The sequence below is a fragment of the Lampris incognitus genome, chromosome 12 (assembly GCF_029633865.1).
Source record: "Lampris incognitus isolate fLamInc1 chromosome 12, fLamInc1.hap2, whole genome shotgun sequence".
NCBI lineage: Eukaryota > Metazoa > Chordata > Actinopteri > Lampriformes > Lampridae > Lampris > Lampris incognitus.
In genome coordinates, this window is record NC_079222.1 from 24,304,697 (window position 1) to 24,323,500 (window position 18,804).

General features: G+C 45.9%; 1 protein-coding gene across 2 annotated transcripts; it reads right to left on the bottom strand.

Moving 5' to 3' along the window:
* Positions 1-739: 739 nt before the first annotated feature.
* Positions 740-9,112, bottom strand: tbx3a (T-box transcription factor 3a). Of its 2 annotated transcripts, none has more exons than XM_056290790.1 (7): positions 8,491-9,112; positions 7,219-7,486; positions 6,587-6,733; positions 5,269-5,345; positions 4,393-4,550; positions 2,910-3,553; positions 740-1,801 (listed from the first exon to the last, which is right to left on the bottom strand). In XM_056290790.1, exons 1-7 carry the CDS (start codon positions 8,880-8,882, stop codon positions 1,349-1,351), a joined length of 2,139 nt encoding a protein of 712 aa, XP_056146765.1. In that variant the 5' UTR covers positions 8,883-9,112; the 3' UTR covers positions 740-1,348. The 2 variants fall into 2 exon arrangements, with proteins under 2 accessions (XP_056146765.1, XP_056146764.1); XM_056290789.1 differs by having other exon boundaries at positions 7,204-7,486.
* Positions 9,113-18,804: the final 9,692 nt, after the last annotated feature.

The window sequence follows — 18,804 nt, forward strand, 5'->3', positions numbered from 1 at the left end:
CCCATTCAGTTTAACAACAGCACGTCACACACGGGGACAACAGGTAGGCTAACGGTGTCATACCATGGCACGTGAGGGGGGGGGAGTAACTAGCTCTGCGGATATCTGAGGGGGGGAGGGGGGCAGGAAAGTCCATATCTAGGGGCATATAAATGCGGATGGCAAAAAAAGAAAAAGAAAAGAAAAAAAGATAATAGCCCACGAACTATCTTTACACAGGTATATCGACAATAAATTAAAGACAGATCCCTAAAAACAAAAAACTACCTCCGTCGTATTTACACGCAATAATAATATGAAATAATTACATAAATATTTTATATATGACTATGTACACTTATAATCAATACTACCTTCTTCTTCTTTTTTTGTGTTTTCTGATTCCCTTTGCCTGTTGTGAATGCTTAGCTGACTTCCGCATGCCCAAGGCTGTCGACCACACTCCCAAGACGCGTCATAGGCCTGATGGTGGTTTTGGTCCTGGTGCGCGACAGTTGCTGGTTTTTAAGTTCTCAGCAATGCACAAATTAACAAGTCATTTTATTTATTTATTTTTTGGGGGGGGGAAATAAAACCACCAAATCGAGGACAACTTTTAAAACAATGAAGTGGGAGAAATATCTCATATATATATATATATATATATATATATATATATATATATATATATATATATATATGGTATTTTTCGGCCTTCTCGGTTTTGGTAATTGAACCAGTGGAGAGGTCCCTGGGAGTTTTAAGAGAGACATGCAACACGTGACCCATCTATACGCTGATAGGTGACAGGAGGGGTAGACGGACCGTTTCATCAATCAGTCGACTACGACAAAAAAAAATACAGCAGTCTTGTATCCGGTCAATGGAAGTGAGTTCAAATAAGTAAAACCGATTCAGAGTGCATATTTATATAACACAAAATGTGGGTTGCCAGGGCAACCCCGCGTGTTCCAGGCTAATAAAATTAGGAGAGAGGAGCAGCAGCGGCAGCAGCGACGTCTCCTACACCTGTGAGTCACATCCACGCCAACTTTGTTTTTTTTTTCAGTTTCAATACTTGTATGGTATTCAAATGACAAGGACATTTCAAAGAAGTCTCGTTTAATTTAACACAAAGAGAGAAATATACATATCAGATGTGTGTTTTAACCAAAGTGCATTTCAAAATCTAAATGTCCGTTCGTCTTTTTTTTTTAATATTTTTTACATGTTTTTTAGCCTGCAGTCGGCCATATAAGAGGGTGTCGTCCTACTGTTAACGTCTTTGTCACCGTCAACACTTTTCTTTTTTTATATCACAACAACAACAACAACAACAACAACAACGAGACGTGAGTGGGGGAGACCTCTATGGGGACACGCTCCGTGGCCTGTCCTGATTTGAATCGAGTCCGCTGACCAAACGCTGGATGCTCTGCAGCTCGTTGGCGGCGTCTTTCTCCGTGCAGGTTTTCGGGGACATGGACACCGAGCCGGACGACATGGTGGACGAGCGGCTCGTCACTTCCGTCGTCGAATCCAGAGTGGCGGGGACGGGACTGGCGGCGACGCCGTCGCCCTTCATCTCGGCCCCGCCGCCGGCCATGGAGGAGGGCATGGCGGTGGTGAGCAGGGTGCTGTCAGGCACGTTCATGGGGAGGGAGTAGGGGCTGTACCTGAGTCGGGGGCGCACCGCGTTGAGGAATGGGTGCCGGTGCACCGACGAGGAGGCGGCGGCGGCGGCGGAGGAGGCTGCCGCAGCCGCTGCCATGTAAGTGTAAGGATAGGGGAACAGACTTCCAAACGGAGACATGGCGAGACCCTGTGGGAGAACGGAGATTATGTAAGCATGCGCAGAAACGAACGCGGTGGGCATTGGTGCAGCCGTTACGTCACAGGCAAGGTGTGGAGTCAGTGGAAACGCATGCTCACAAGCCTCGTAGCCTCACCTGACTCTTGCCTCTGTGTGGGTTCACGCAATCTGTGTGTGTGTGTGTGTGTGTGTGTGTGTGTGTGCAAATAAGGACTTAATAAATGTGATCTACCTGGGGGTATTCATGCGCTTAGTGCTTTACTACCCCCTTCCAAAAAAAAGTTCTTGCTTTGTGCAAAGATGCTAACGGTGCCCTAGCATGAAGTTAATGCCACTATCCATACCTTGTGATCCATACTAGACCTCATTTGCAAAAGCACAACACTGATTCGGCCGATTTGTACTACAGCCTTACCACAAAACTAAAACTATTTTATTTTTATTTTTTGTGAAAGTGTTTGCGTATTAAATTGAAGGGGGGGGGGGGAATGCAACAACGTGTCCAGCAGTAATCTCCGTGCAGCATCCCTCCAACATAAGTGGAATGTAGAAACTGTTGCAATTAACACGCGTTTTACTATGAAATGAACAATGGCAAGTCTGGTTTGCATTAGCCATATGTTACTGCCCTCCCCTGAACTAGCGGAGCGTTTAAAAACAGACACCATTTTGCCTCGAAAACACAAACTTAATGAGCTGATATCGACACCCATTTTTTTCTTTTGCACAAACTATCGTTGCAGCGCCTAGGTGGTCTAACTTCTCAGACTTTTAACATCTGCTGTTTTTCTAAACAACTGACACAATTATAATCCGCTGCAGTGCCAAAGGACCTTCAATAAAGTTGTTGCCCTGTATATTTATCAGTGAATGGGCAAATACCTAATGTTACACTGAGGGATGTTGTTGTTGGGGCAATTATCGCACGCACGCACGCACACACACATACACACACATGTAGGCTGTCGTTTTTTTATGCATGCCAAACTGAAACAAAACTAGACAAATGTTGGGAAATGTAGTCATCAGAACTGAAATATCGAAGCTGATAGATGGCCGTCATGTAACTCAAGACACTCGGCTGACATGCAGCTGACATAATAAAGCAGGTTTTTACCTGTGATGCCAAGACATGCTGCTGCAGATGGAAAGGCAGGCCTGGCGCTCCCGTCAAGCTTTGCGGAGGTGACGCCATGCTGGCCGTGTCCATCGTGCTAACACCTCCGGAAGACACGGCAGCCAGTAAGGGACCCATGCCCGCGGCCATGTTTGAGAACGCGCCCCCCATGTTGAACTGACCGGGGTGCAAGAGGAAAGGGTGGGCGCTCCCTAGGGGATTGAAAAACTGCTGTCCCGTCAGACCCGTTGGAAATCCAAAATTATGCAAGTGGCTGTGGCCCAAGTGGGCTGTGTCAGTCTGAACAGTCAAAGGCATGAAACTGTCCTTGCTTATCGACCTGCACTCGTCCGTTTTGGACTGGTCCCGGTTCGGGCTCTTGAGCTCTTCGCCGGAGCGTGTGGTGCTGGAGATTACGGTGATGGGGCTCTGTCGCGAGTCCGCTTGGCTTTTTTCAGTCCTGGGGGCGTTGTCGCGGATCCTGCTGGCGGAGTCGTTGCTTCCAAACGGGTGGCTCTTCACCGGGCTCGCGTCCAGGTCTTTCCCGTCCTCCGTGGTGGTGGAGATCTTGCTGGAGTCCGGGCCATCTTTCACGTTCCCGTCTTTGCTCTCGTCGTCGCTGTCATCGTCGCTCTCGCAGAAATCTAAAAAAAAAAGAAAATGTGAAGAATCAGTTGCTTTCCGGGACACGTCCAAATAAATAAGGCCACCATACGTCTTTGTGTTCTTTTGGTGATGTGGAAACCAAGACTGCTGAATTACTCCAAGCAGGGGGCTTGAAGCAGCCTTGCTGCTGAGTTACTGTACTCGTGTTAATGCATGGCACATATTTGCGCAGGGAGCGCAGAAGTCTGCAAGCAGGCTTTGACAACGCTGGCTAATACACGTGTTCTATTATTTCTATTACAGTAGACCTGCGTTTACCCAGTTGGGAAAGTGGTAACACAAGGTTTCCCTAGCATGCAATAAATACACTGACTCACACCTTAATACATATATTGACATTTAGCATACGAATAAGGAATAGTAAGAGTGACAAACAGAATAAAATCATAAAAAATAAATGCTAAATGTGTATATAAATAGATAAAGGCTGTGGATTTACATATTATTAAGTATTGATGATATCAAAATCCCAAGTGAGTTTTCTTGATTCAAAACTTTAGCAAATATCTATTCAAACATTGCATTAGATTTCATTAGATTTGAGTAGAATCCCAGTCTTAAGGAAGCAGTGAAAGGGCAATTATGCGTTAGCTTGATCGGTGCTAAGTGTGTGTATGGCGCTAACCTCGAGTGCCATAAGCTGGAATAGGCCAATAAGCAGCATCGCATGCAGCCTTCTTTAGAGTTCCGATTCATCACGTGCAAATGTACTGTGTAAAAAATGTCATCGTCTAAATCCCCCCCCCACCACCACCCCGTGAGATTGTACAGTTTTCTCCTTTCCCGAGCCGAGTGTGGACTGAGGAGCCTTGCTCACCTTTCAGGTGGGGAGGCCCCACGGTGGACACCGCGGGGGACGAGGCCTGACCGAAGCACTTAAACGAAGCCTGCTCGCCGGAGGAGTCGTCCGAGGCGCCGTTCTCCTTCTTCTGCTGCTCCTCGTAGGAGCGGATGGACTGCAGTGCCAACTGCTTCCTGCGGAAAGGACACGCGGAGGAGCATATGATGGACGTTCAGCTCCTCTCCGCGTCTAACAAAGCATCTGCGCAACGGACAAGATGACCTGGCTTCATTTAAAATAGAAAACAAAAAACCCAAAACCCGTTCAAGTCTTCTGCTAGGAGCGACTTTGGGGCAAACGGCGAAGCTGCACCCCTTCCGCACCCCTTGGGCATGCATTAACTGAAGCCATGACGCACGACCGTGATTTAGAAACGTGCACTGGGTGAATCTTGAATTTAAGTTGTGATTTAATCTTTTAATTTGACTAACCACGTGGACCACTTATATTAAAACACAATTTCAGTAAAGAAACACAATATAAATATGTGCAATTGTTGGTTTTATAAAAAAAAACTGTAAATGGGCATATAATTAATTGGGTGTTATTTTCTGTTCATATCATACCAAAAGACCTTGATTTTTTTTTTTAATTGAAAAAAAATTTTTTTAGGCGAACACCGTACACGCCGGTCTCGTTCATTAAAACGTGAACTTCCAGTGAACTACGTATCACAGGGACTGGGAGGAACCAGCTCCCTGTGGATTAACGTGACAGTCATGCCGGTGTGTGGAATTCACTTAGATCCCAGTTTGCCCCCCCCCCCCCCACACACACACACATCTATTAAAACCCGGGCTATACGTGTCGTTAAAAAAAATGTTATGCCGTTAGAAAAGTTGTGTTTCTCACCTCTTTTCACGCCTACCATTACCAGTGTCACGGAACCCTTTGGCAAATGGATTGTGGTCAATTTTCAGCTGGGTGATCTGAAACGATTCAAATGAATTCAAATTAGCAACTCGATCGACCCTTCAGCAATAATGTTCACACGCTGCTGCTGGCCTACATTTCCCAGTCCCAGTCATCATAACGCCCCCCCCCCCCAAAACACGCGTAGGTAGCCTATTGTTTTATTTGGGGGGGGGATATTTACATAATTTCAAAAATATTAACACGTTTCGGCCTACATGCGAGCTACAGTTTACTCAAGATCTTATCAATACAGCCTGTGTATCCTGACATATTTTCGTTTGGGTCACGCGCGCACACGCACGCGCGCACATATAGGCGGAAGTGGCGGACACTTTCACGCGTCACGCTGACGAGCTTTTTCAATCGCTGTGAAATATCCATCCCCCATTGTGTCAAGCCGACAGCTCCCTTCCTCTCAGCCGTCCCGTCCCTGCCCCCCCCCCTGTTTTCTGTACACGCTATGCATTTGGAAGTTATCGTCCATACTTCTCAACATACCCGCCGTGAGACATGTCCCCTGCGTGTCCCCCCGCTGGACACCAGAGTCCAGATGTGCCCAGTCTACCGTTAACTTTTCCCCGCCACACCAGCGCACTTGCACGACAGATTGTTTGTGCCTTGCTGGGCATCACGTGTGGAGGGAGCGAAATATTAACCAGAGCAAAGGAGGGAAAAAATAAAAAAATAAATAAAATGCTCTTTTAATTTCAACGTTGCACAGAGTCTGTTTTCCTACCCCCCACGTTGTTTCTCTCAACGAACCTATTTACTCTTATAAAGGCAAACATAAACGCGCTCGCGCGCACACACACACACACACGCACACACACACGCACACACAGACGCGCGCGCAGAGCGCAGTCTGGGCGGGTGCCAAATCCCTTCCATGTGATTAAATAAAAAGAAAGCAACACGTATAGCACACATTCCTGAGCGTGACGACTTCCCTCACCGTCGCCGCTGCGCAAAACGGACCTGCAAGACGAGGCGCGCGCAACAAGGCGACACAAACACACAAACGTCCTTCATATTTTATGACGACAAAACGCCGCGGCGCGCGCGGAGCACGGGGGCAACGCGTCTGACAGGACGAGGGTTGTTAAAACACACACACACACACACACACACACACACACACACACACACACACACACACACACACACACACATACATACTTTCTCTTACGAGTACACGTCGGCCTGCAAACAACTTCAACATATATACGCAGCCATGCTGGCGTGCAGTTGTGCTTACCTTGTCATTCTGATATGCAGTGACGGCAATAAAATCGGTTTCAGGGAAAACATATGTCCGGAAGGTACTGTAGGGCAGTTTTAAGATGTCGTTTGCCCTCACGATGTGAAACCGCGGCTGGTATTTGTGCATTGAGTTTAGGATGGTCTGCAACCGGGGGGAGACAGACGTAGATTTGTAAATGGAGGCACAAAGGTAACACCTGAGTATCATGTGTGATGGTCAAATGCATATAGAAGAGAAGATCTGCAAAAGTGTGTCATCCTAGCATTTCTTTTAAAAATAAAAACAATAATTGCAGTTCATTTTTTAGCAAAAATCAAAAACATCAGGCAAAAATCACATTTTACATTTCTATCTCTTGACGGCCATTGCGATATATTTACAAATGTAGGGTTATTACGAAGCAATGACAATATGGCCTGCATGGGGGGAGTAGGAAATATTTTTTCGACATGCAACGTGCACAAATATAGACATTAAAATTCATATGTACAATATATTATCAATACGACAAAAGGAAAATTCAAACGACTGCAATTGAGCTCGTGTGTGTGTGTGTGTGTGTGTGTGTGTGTATGTGTGTGCAAGTGCAGGAGAAAATAATAATAACATACATTAGTTAAACTTACAAATCCGTGCTTGTCGGAGATGTTGTTTGTCAGCTTGAGCTTGTGAAAATTGACGACTTTTGACATCCACTGTTCGCCGGTAGCCGGACTGTCCGGATGAATGTACATCCTCTTTGGCATTTCTGGGTCTGCCTTCCCCGCCACCATCCACCGCGAGTTGTGGAATTTGTACCTGCAGTCGTCGGCTGCAACTATATCCATCAAGAGAATGTATTTAGCCTTCTTGTCCAAGCCTGTGCACCTCACTTTGAACGGGGGGAACATCCTCCTGCGGGAGAGAAGTGCCATTTTTTTTAAGTCAAAATCTGCATTCGAGTGATCCCATGTTTGTGCCTCGCGTTGGCTGCCAGCAGACCCGAGTAGCCATCTTTGTGTACGGTACACCGCGATGATGACGAACACGAGATTGTCAAGGCTCCATGCTCAGATGACTAGCTAACTGATAAAGACATTTTTTCCCTTCTCCCCCCCCCCCCCTCTACGTTTTTGCTTTGGGGCTGAATGTGAATTAACAAGCAGGATATGTGAAGCAAGCCGAAATGCACACCGGTAAATACGCAGCTGTTTGACAGGTAGGTAATTACGAGTTTAATGCGTCGACATTACGGTAGGCCCCGAAATATAGGCCTGCCCACACATGCTGCACCATCACACAGGCAGGCGTGGGCTGGTCAGCGGTGTCTCTGCTCTCCCTTCGCTCCCATAATATCCCAGCTATCTCGGAAAGTGGGTTATCCCGTGCTGAGGATGGGCTAGGCCGTGGCCTAATGAGACCCCCGTTAACTTTCCGCAAAGTTCAAACTTTTTACGATTTTCCAGAGGCCTACTTAATCTCACAGGAACTCACAACTAAATGATTTCCTTTTGACAAAACATCACATGTGCCAAATAAAATCACACAGCCTGACGTTCAAGGACCTTGTGCAGTGTGTGTGTGTGTGGGTGGGGGGGGGTTTCCATTTTATTTATTCAATGTATTATCATGCACGAGCTTATGCATCTACATTTTGCTTGGATCGTAGTTTCATGCAGTTTATGATGCAATATAACTTCTGGAAATATGCACGTTTTCGTGTTTTAATCAGCCATTAGAAGAAGGTGCATGAAATAATAATGTTGTGCTGTTGGATTCAAGGTCTGTTTCCGAGCAGCGTCAATAAATCAATGACTGAGAGGAATGTCAGCGTATGGACGATCACAACGTGGGCTACCAACAAGCACCGTAGACCGCATGTCAAGACAACGTAACACACCGGAAGCCTCGCTATTTACCTTCCAGATTTCGTGATCACCATTTCGGTGCCTCGCTTGTGGAAGAGCTCCCAAAGCTCCTTGGCTTCCAGGTGAACTTTGGGGTCATCCTCCACCTCTTCCTCGGGCTCCAGCGTCTTCAGAGGCCTGAGGTGGGCAGCCGCAGCCTGGTGGCCCAGAGAGGAGAAGTGCAGGCCTGTCTCCGCTGCTCCCATCAGCTGGTCCATGATCGGTTTTCCCAGGGCGTTGGGGAGGGAGAGGGAGCCGTTGGGAGGCAAAGCCAGCGCCGGGAAGAAGGGTGGCTGGTGACCCAGCATTGCACTCATGGCAAATTCCGGACCCCGGTGAGGTATAAACGGATGATATGCCATACTTGATCCTGGTATGACTGGATCTCTCATCAGGAAGCTCATCCAATTCCAGGTACCGAAATGTTTGAATGGATTTAAAAACAATACTACACAGTAGAGACTGCGTGGGAAATAGAACCGAAAAAGAAAGGCACAAAAAAAAAGTATTCGGAAAAAGTCGGAAGAAAAACAAAAAAAAAATCCACCGTCAACACTGCAGAAATAAGCGTCCACTTATTTTCCACAAGTTGGTGGGAAATCTCTACTTCAGTTTTGGCGAATTTTAACTAGAAGTCAGCAAGAAAGAACGGGGGGGGGAGAAGAAAAAAAAAAGAAGCGTTTCCCGTTATCTTGAAGAGTGCTGAAAGAAATATTTTCTTCTTTGGAGGTTGACGCGCATCGGGCAGCTTTCTGTCGGCCGGTCTGTCTCGTGAACATTAGTCGAATTAGAAGAAAAAAAAAAAAACAAGAAAAAGCAAAAAAAAAAAAAAAAAACAGAAAGAAAAAAAAAGAAAGCGGTTGTTGTTGGTCAATCGACTTGCAGCGGCTCTTGTCTCGCTGCTGTTTACAATATCGGCGTTGCTGTTAGGACGCGTTGCTTCTTATTGGCTTCAGTCCTCCGGTAGACGCGACGTGTTGAAATATTTGGATAGCGCCGAATAATTCCTCCGCTTTTACTTGCTCCGGACAGGCACCCTTCACACGCACGCACACACTTTAGCCCTCTCTCCTTCGCGCACACGCACATTTCAGTGAAGGCGTACGCGGAGAAAGGAGTCCGTTGACGGCGGAGAAGGTGGTAAGGTCCCAGCACCAAGATTTTCCTAGCGCTTCTGTGCCCATAGGGTTCATACTGTATGGATGTGTTGCGCGTTACGATAAGCTGGGCTCCGTTGATTGGCTCTTTGACGCTTTCGAGCCAATTGTGTGGCCGCGTAGGCGTGGTTTTAACAGGTCGGGTGGAGGGGACAGACTTCAGACTTATAAAAAGGTGTTTGGGGAAACTCAAAGGCTGCCGTGAAACGCCACTACCTCAGTCAATGTTGTGTGAATATGTCAACATCATTAGAAGTTGCGCTGTCGGCCGGTCTGAGAGACCCAGCGAGAGAGAGAGAGAGGGGGAAACAGCCCAGCCGCGGCTCGGGCTCGCTTTTGTTCGCGAGATATCGCGTGCAGAGCGCTCGAGCCGGCCACTTCCTACAAAGATACAGATAGTCTCCCTGCTCTGAGCGCGCTTCTTCTTCTTCTTCTTCTTCTTCTTCTTTTTTTGTGTTGCATTTTCATGGATTTTTTTTAATCTCGATTAATTTCAAATAACCACATTTGATTTTACATAATTAATGATCAGTTATTGCCTCGCAGAGTGTTCGCCATAACTGCTTCTTAATTCCGATTCGCAGCTTTTGTGCGTTTTACGCGATCTTTGATGTGCCGTGACAGCGCCGATAAGGAGGGTTTATGGAGTAACCTTTAACGCAGCATCCCAAATTCTCCGATCAGAGGGGGCACGTGTGCGCCTGACACGAGAGGCGCTCGATGATAAGTTTATGAAACGCTTAGGCTCGCTTTGCAATATGACTGGAAAATAAGCCGTCACTAGCCGTTTATTATAAAATCTGCGATGTATAGTGGCGTCACACCTTTATTTATTTATTTATTGTGGGGGGTACATTTTTTTGGGGGTATTTTAGCCATGCATCCTGGTCAAGCTTCCGTGACAATGCTTTATTAGCCTTTTTCCAAGTTTCCGCCTTTTACCGTGTCAAATCACTCCATTGCATTTGTGTTTTGCGATGTGCAAAAAAAAAGTGGACATGAATTACAAAATAGGCCATTATCTCTTCACACACAGTAAGGAAACCTCAATATGTTTACATTGTTTGACCCCGATGCCACGAGTCTCGCTGATAAATCTATTAATAACCCCACGTTCAGCTCGTGTCTGAGAATCAAGTAGGTCAGCAGGCTGCATAAAACGTGCACAGGCTATACGGGTTTTTCCTAAACACAGACCTAGGTGGTATAGTGTTAAATTGAAGGTTTGAGCCATATGAAGTACGAATTACCGAGGTAAGTTATATTACCTGACTGCATTGTTTTGCTGTTGTTGTGGGCGACAGGTTTATAGATTGGTGTCGTTTGTTAACGTTTCTCACACAGAGCCTTAATTAAGTTGTTCTCCGCGTAGAGTTGGGCTCAAATTCTGGTTGCATATTACCTACCCTAAAGCACCACAATTACTGTAGTTAGCCCATATAAACGGGTGCAAAATTACTGCTCCACTTAAAAAAATGTACAGTGTAGGCAGTGCCAGTCTGCTGCAGTCACCAAAAAAAAACCCCCCCCAAAAAAACTATTTAGAGTTCAGTTCACAAGTAAACTACATGGGGCTTTTTGCCATATTCAGTCACCTTGGACAAACATTGACCATCGGTTCTCAGCCAATTGTCTGTCTCCGTGGGCCTCTGCGGCTAGAAATCACAGCTGATTTCCATATCCTGTGTAGGTGCTTGCAGAGAGAGAGACAATTCTTTATCTTAACCACCACGTTGGTTCAAAAGCTGCGTATCACCTGCAAAGCAAAGCAGGATATATATTACTTTGAAAATGTGTTTCATTCATTCTGCAAGGGAGATTAATTCCAACAAAGGCGATAACAAGGAAGTTGATTTAATCACTGCATATTATCTGTGTTGAGAAAAAAAATATATCAAAATTATAAAACACACACACACATCTCCATTGTGTCTTGGAAGCATTTAAGTATTCTCTGCAATAAGAAAAAAAGATTTGAATCTTAACTCAGGATATTTTCTGAATTCAGCCATTCTTGAGGAACAAAAAAAAACCCAGTTTGGAGACTTGGATTCTGCTCACGTTGCTGGGATGAGTTTAGTTCTGCTATTGTTTGCAGTGGTATGGGTTATGAATGCCACAGTGCCCTCTTAGTGATAGACTTGGCCAGAGAAGCTTGTTGTGTTAGTGTAGGGAAACTACCCTGCAGCACCTGGCGTGCTTGTGTGCACGCTAGTGTGCTTGCTAATGTGTGCGTGCTAATGTGTGTGCTAGTGTGTGTGGGAAGGGGCCGGCGTGCTGCATGTATCTCCCAAGGGGTGTACACACAGGTATCTGGCTTACGTGCTGCGGTGAATGTTATCAATTTGCTCATGGAGGGAATAAACACGCTAGCTGTTTATAGGCCGAGGCGCCATTTGATAAGACTAAAAACCAATCCTGGATTAGTCCCTGAAGCCAGCTCTGGGTCTATACGCAGTGAAAGAACCCAAAATCAAGGTGTTACTTTCCACCATTTTATGGGGACTTACCGCCTCCTCTCTCTGTTTGAGGGGGTCAGGTCTGTGCCAATTACAGGGCCTTATTCTTTTTTAAACACTCACCCCCATTAGCAGCACATTTCAATTTAGTGGAAGGTGTCATCAAATAGGAAGTAGTGTTGACATGGCGGCAGCCTTTCAGTTTCTATTGCCCAGCCACCTTCATTAGCTAAGCAAGTCGGAGAATGGTCAATACGCTATATAAACTTTTACAGGGTTAGGGCTCTCAGGGACTCCGAGAGGCTATAAAATAGGTTCGAGCTGACATCACTGATTGACGAGGCAAACTTTGTCAGTGCTTCCCCTGCAGACATCTGCTCGGGATGATGTATATGAAAATCAAAAAGGGGCGGTGTAGTTTGGCTAGGCACACTCTAAAATTGCCCACTCAAATCTTTTGACAGTAGACGGGACGGCCATCGTTTTGACACTGCCTGCAGTGCTGAAAGGCCCATCATCCAAATACCTTGCAAGAAGTCCTCAGTGAGCTAGTAAACAAACTCACTCGGATTTGTGTGGAACATTTGCTTTAACGTGTCTCGGCACTTCAGAGTAAACCCACTGCTGGTCAGCCACATGCTGTAACTTGTATTTTTTGTTTTTCCCCAACTACATATTTTTTACTAAATGCTATGTCTCCTGTGCTACATTTCGGTATCAATGAAACTAACCCGAAGCCCAGTCACGGCTCGTAAGGCCTCCTGCCCTAACACAATACAACCGCTACTGCAGGGTAGGTTCATTAAGAGTCTTCAAAGGCATTCCTAGAATTGATCATGGAGCTGCAAGTGATGTAATGTATGCTGTCCCTGTTTATGTGCAGATTGTAACTGATAAGCGAGGACAGACTTGGTGGCACCGCTGTTGAATGAGGGACGTTGTCTGGTGGGAGTCATCACGCCTAACTCAACATGATAGGGAAAGGAAACATCACAAGGTTAGTACATTCAACTACTATAATGACTCCAAACTTCATTAAGAACTTCATCCCAACGCACAGTCGAGTTGGGGGAGATGTCCAGCGTTCAATTGGCGGTGTAATGGCTTTCCGAGAGGAAACCCTTTACCGTGACGATTGAGATGAGTCTCAAATTATTCTATCTAAGCTATTGGCCCGTATGTGTATGTACTGATTATGTAAAGCATTTTACAGAGTTGTCAAAGTTTTAGTGGAGTAGTAGAGAAGAATGATGAGCTTTACCTGCCAGTTGGCCATTTTTATGCAAGTCAATCCTTGCTCTCATCCATTTCTGCACCGGCCTGTTACAGGTATTGATGAAAAACAATTTTAGTTAATTAGGGGATGTGTTTATTGACGGTGCTATACTGACTACAGATTGATGAAGGAAAATGGTTGTGTGTTGAGGAGAAATTTGCTCCCCTGATTGAGGCGGTTTGCTGACGGTGATGCGGACTCATAACTTTGACTTACGGCCTCGCGGCCAGAACATGTCACACGTCACGCAGTATACGAAGTAGAAATATGACATGGGACAGCGTTTTACCTATCTGATTCTTGCAAGTAAGCCTACCAAGATGTTTGAGAAATGGACTATAGTAATTGTTTTATTCTTAAACTGGTTGTCAGCTCTCTTGCGAAACGCCTGCGGTAGTCGAGAGAACTATTCTGATATATTATGAAACTTAACAATATCAAAACATGCAAACTCGGAAGAGTGGGGTAATTGGCCTAGTACAGTTGGGGTGAAAAAAAAAAGAAAAAAGAAAAAACAACCTCCCCAAAAAAACAAAACAAAACCATGCATCCTTATGTAAACATGGTTGTGAAGTACCCCAGTATTAAGGGTTAAGCTGGTATTTGAAAGTTAATAACACTCATTTTACCTTTGCAATGCCTATGTATAAGGTTTAGTCACACATTAAATGTTCAATACAATTTCAAATATGGGCTTTAATTAGTTCAAAAAACAGCAAGTTTTCCTTGTGTATTAAATAGGTTGTCATGTTTCTGTTTGACCAAAAACTTGACTAATTCCTACTTCATTGTTAATACAGCCATAGCATGGTGTAGGGTTTGGAAACAAAAAACAAAAAACAAGCAAAAAATACATCTATTTTGGTACGTTGTACACAGGACTTTTGCAGCAAGCCAACCCAGTGGCATGCGTTACCATTACAACATAAAGTAGGGGATTTGTATGCTCAGCCCAACAAACAGCAGTCAGGCTTCTCAGCAGCTAGCGGCTGTGTGATAGAGATGCTAGTGGTAATTGCCTCAGATGTGTACCAGGTGTCAAAAGCCTCTGCCCAGCCGCCCGAGATACACATCTTTCTCCCTACGTTCCTGAACATAAAATGTGAAGCCCGTTTTGCGTGCTATAAACATGCCATGGCAAATGGGAAGCAGGATGATCCCCGGGTCATTGTCCTTCACGTTAGCATAGTGTAAATACTGTATACCCGTTGGTGCAATGCTGTAGTCAGCCACTTTCGGGCAATACAGTAGGTATGGCGCTCATGCAGACGTCTGCTGTCCATTTAGCTCCCCCCTGCCATAGGCAATGGCTTTGTGTTGTTTTCTTTGACTTTTTAGTCTCAAGATGCTACAGGGCTTTGCCACTGAGTCTAAGACCCCGCGCTTTAAAGTGGAGAGTGGCATAAAGCGATGCATTCCTCCACCAAGGAAATCTTGGGCTGGGGGGGGGGGGGTTAGGGTGGCTTCTCTCTAGAGGTTAAGTGGGATAAGTGTGTGGCTCATGTCAAACCCCCCCCCACCCCCCACCCCAACTAGTTTCTGGAAAATTTGCAATGGGGTCATATTGGATTACTGTGTTTTGGTATTTACATGGAGACAGAGAGCTTTGAAATGGAAAACCATAGGCGGAAAAGCAAGTGCCATGCAGTCTGAGGGGCCTAAGGACTGAAACCAGGGCTGATTTTCACTGATGGGTTAAGGAATGTTGAATACATGTCATCTATTTCCTTATACCCCACAAACAGTCATTTGTTGCTATGAACGGTGACTGGAGTAAATGGATCAAGTGCACTATCAGCCTTTAAAGTAAATCCTTGATAAATACTGAGAAAAGTGGTATGGGAAATGAAGAGATTTCAGGTATCATGCATATGCACATAAATATGTCACATTTCGCATGTACACCAAGCCGTGATTACGAATTCAAGTATGTTCCCCAAAGAGGTTTGCGTCAAAAATCATTTAAAATAAGAAAACCATTTATTCTAGTCGTGAAGGAGCTGACAAAAAAGTCACTGACTTCATGTGTCAATGCCCCTTAAGGTAAGCAAGTTCTGTCAGGATTTGTGCCCGGGGTGGTCTGTAATTTCCCCAGTGAACCTCGTCGTAGATCTCTTGGAACACGTTTTCTGGTCCATTTTAACAATAATTCCCCAGCCGCTCTTCGCAGGCACGGTGTGTACACCTTAGCCCTTAATCCAGGCTATTCAGCGGAGAATTCACCGCAAACACCTGAGTTCCTGCGACTCGAAAATAGTTGTCCAACCCTTTGTACAGTAGGCTGGAAAAGGTGACACTAGCTGTTGTGTAGCTAAAAACAGTGAATGCTGAGTGATTGAAATTCAGATTTTTTTTCTTCTTCTTCTAATGTTTCAGCACTCGTGCAGTTACATAGTTACAAACCCTTTGAATTGTAAATTGTGTAACTTCACAGCGGCTAGATTGTAATCTCTTTGATGCTGTGTAGTTCTGACATCCCACACGTTGTGCTAAACACTGCTACATTTATAGTCCCAACACGACTTTGTCATCTATTTAGAATGTGTGTGATGTATAAAGTAGCGCGAGCATAGCTAATTAAATCATATCCGAGCTGCGAGAATCCCCTTCTCCTGCCTGGCCAACACGCCAGGGCAACCGGGGATGTTTTATTTTCCAGGATCTCTATCGGATCAATAAATATATCAGCTTCAAAAAAACACACAAAAAAAACATTCTTACATTTTCAGCTCTCCGTTTTCAGCCCCAGTCGCTTTCGGGGCTTACTTCTTTACTAACTCTGATAAATAAAACCAACAACAAGTGCTTAAAGTTTATGACGCGCCCTCAGTATCGCAGTGGAGCTGGGTGCACGTGGAAGCTCTTACGTTTTGTGAGTTTGAGACCTTGCGGTCTGACAAAAAAATGTTTCTTTAAGTTGCTGGCTACTCTTCTTTTTTTTCTTCTTCCTCTTCTTCTGCCCCTGCTGAAACTTGACCTCCTGTTTCTGGGCGAATTAACAGTTTTGTCAGTAGTGAGAACAACAATCTGAAGTGTATGCGGCGAGCTCAGACGGCACAGTTGCAGTGTGGTCAGTTGCATGGCCCCCATGGCTTGTGACTGCGTTGGATGGAGTCCTCCATGACCTCCTCAAGCCCGTGAAGTCCTCCCCGACGATGCCCTGCTGGCGCTGCACCTTGCGCTGTGCTGCGGCAGGGGAGAGCCACGTATGCAAGGTATTACTCCGCTAAAGCAGGGTGACACAAAATAACGCACACCCCGAACTAAAAAAAAAAACCACACACACAAAAACTATTCTATTAAAAAAAAAAAAACAGTGGACAGTGTGTGTGTGTGTGTGTGTGTGTGTGTGTGTGTGTGTGTGTGTGTGTACACCAACGTGTCTGCAGATTTGCAGTTTTACAAAAATGCGTGCTTTATCAATTTAGTGATTGAGTTGCCAGCTATTGTGTTTTTTTTTTTTAATAGCGTTTGTCTTTTTGGCTGTTAGCAAAAATTGTTAATTGAAACATCTGGAACTCTACTAGTTTGTTTGAAAACAAGAACAACAAAACAACAACACAACAACAACCTGTATTGTGCATGGCCATGTTAAGGTGGGCTATAATTTGCAGGCCGTCGGGGTCGCTTCTTTACCTCGACAGCGACCGAGTGCAGCAGCAGCAGCAGCAGCAGCAGCAGCAGCAGCAGCAGCAGCAGCAGCAGCAGCAGCAGCAGCAGCAGCAGCAGCAGCAGCAGCAGCAGCAGCAGCAGCAGCAGCAGCGGCAGCAGCGGCAGCAGCAGCAGCAGCAGCAGCAGCAGCAGCAGCAGCAGCAGCAGCAGCAGCAGCAGCAGCAGCAGCAGCAGCAGCAGCAGCAGCAGCAGCAGCGTGCTGTTTCATCAGCACTGGGCCCAGTGCAGGACTAGTGAGACGGGTGTGCAGCGTTGTCTGCAGGTAGTTCACGTTCACTGCATAATGAGGAATTAAACAACCCCGTTGCATAAAAGCATTAAAGGCCACGTCTAATGTCAGCCAGCTTGCATCCACGAACGATAAATAAAGAAAGAAAGCAGCCCTTGTCTTCTTATCGGCAGTTGAACACAGGCACTGTTGCCCAGTCGCACCTACTCCCCCCCCCCTAGCCAATGGCCTCCTCTGGATTTCCATGTTCAAATTACAAGTCGTTGGAGACGTGACATTTGAAATACGAGACTGGCCTTATTTACTAAGTTAGACAATACACGAAAGCCACATGAAAATCAAAATAAGAAGGATGCGGTTAGGAGTTGTGCTTTCATTTATTGAGGTTCCCACACATGTTTTGCATAAAGGCATTTTTTGGGGTAATGAGGGGGAGTAGTTGAACGTTAACTGAACCTGGTTGGCATAACATACAGTAGGCTGCAGCAACGCCGGGGGAAGGCACCGACAGGACTGAGTGTCTGGCTGCAGAAACCTTTTGCGAGGTGGGGGGAAATGAGGCTGCGGCTTCCTCCGGTAGTGGGGCGAAAAAGAAAAAAGAAAAGAAAAAAAAAGAAGAAGAAGGGAACACGTTCAACGAAAGTTTTGCATAAAGAGGAGGGGGGGGGCACCGCCATCTCCATTCAAAGTTTCCGCCAGTCCAACCCTGCAAAACGCTTGAAACGCCGTTATGATACAACGGGAGACGTTATAACACCTGTTGATTTCAATTCCGTCCCCCCGAACCCTGCAGGAAGACCGCCAGAGATGGAGGGAGAGAGAAAAAAAAGGAGGTGAAATTGTCCGTGGCTGGTGTGTCGTCATCGTGTCTCCGTGTCTTCCGAGTCTCTCTGGGTTGTGTGGACCGGTCCTGGCTTCCGCGCGAACAGGGGGAGATCCGTCAGTACGCACACGCGGACAGGACACAGTCACGCCGACCATCCAGCCAGCCAATTAAAATCCGATTAGGGAAACATCTTAGCACTGGAACCGAGGCAGTGAAAAGCCTGTAACCTTTCCGCGCCGAGGTCATCCACCCTAATAAGATCCATTGCCTATAGAGAAGCCGCAGACCTTCACAAATGTTCCTGGCGGCCGAGCGCGGCCCCGGGGACCTTTGGCATACATCGCAGATTAATTGGTCACTGTATTAAAGAATAAGGTGGGATTCCAGTTAATTAGTGGAGAAGTAAATAAGACCGAACATTATATGATTTGTTCCCGGTCCCCCTGGTTTGTTAGCGCGGATTTGGGATGGATCAGCTTTTGTGCGAGACAAATGAGAAGTGAGTAGCGTGGTGCCGACGCACAGTGTCGTTTTGTGGACTGGCGACAGTCTCGATTCATGGGAAAAACTTAAAGGAGACCCGCGTTATCACAGGACCTCATTATCTCATGTCTGCAGCCATCTTTGGGGAGCAATCCCTAATCAAGAGTGGCACAGACCTACTTTGCAGAACTTTGGTATAATAGCCCCCTCTCCCCTCCCTCCCC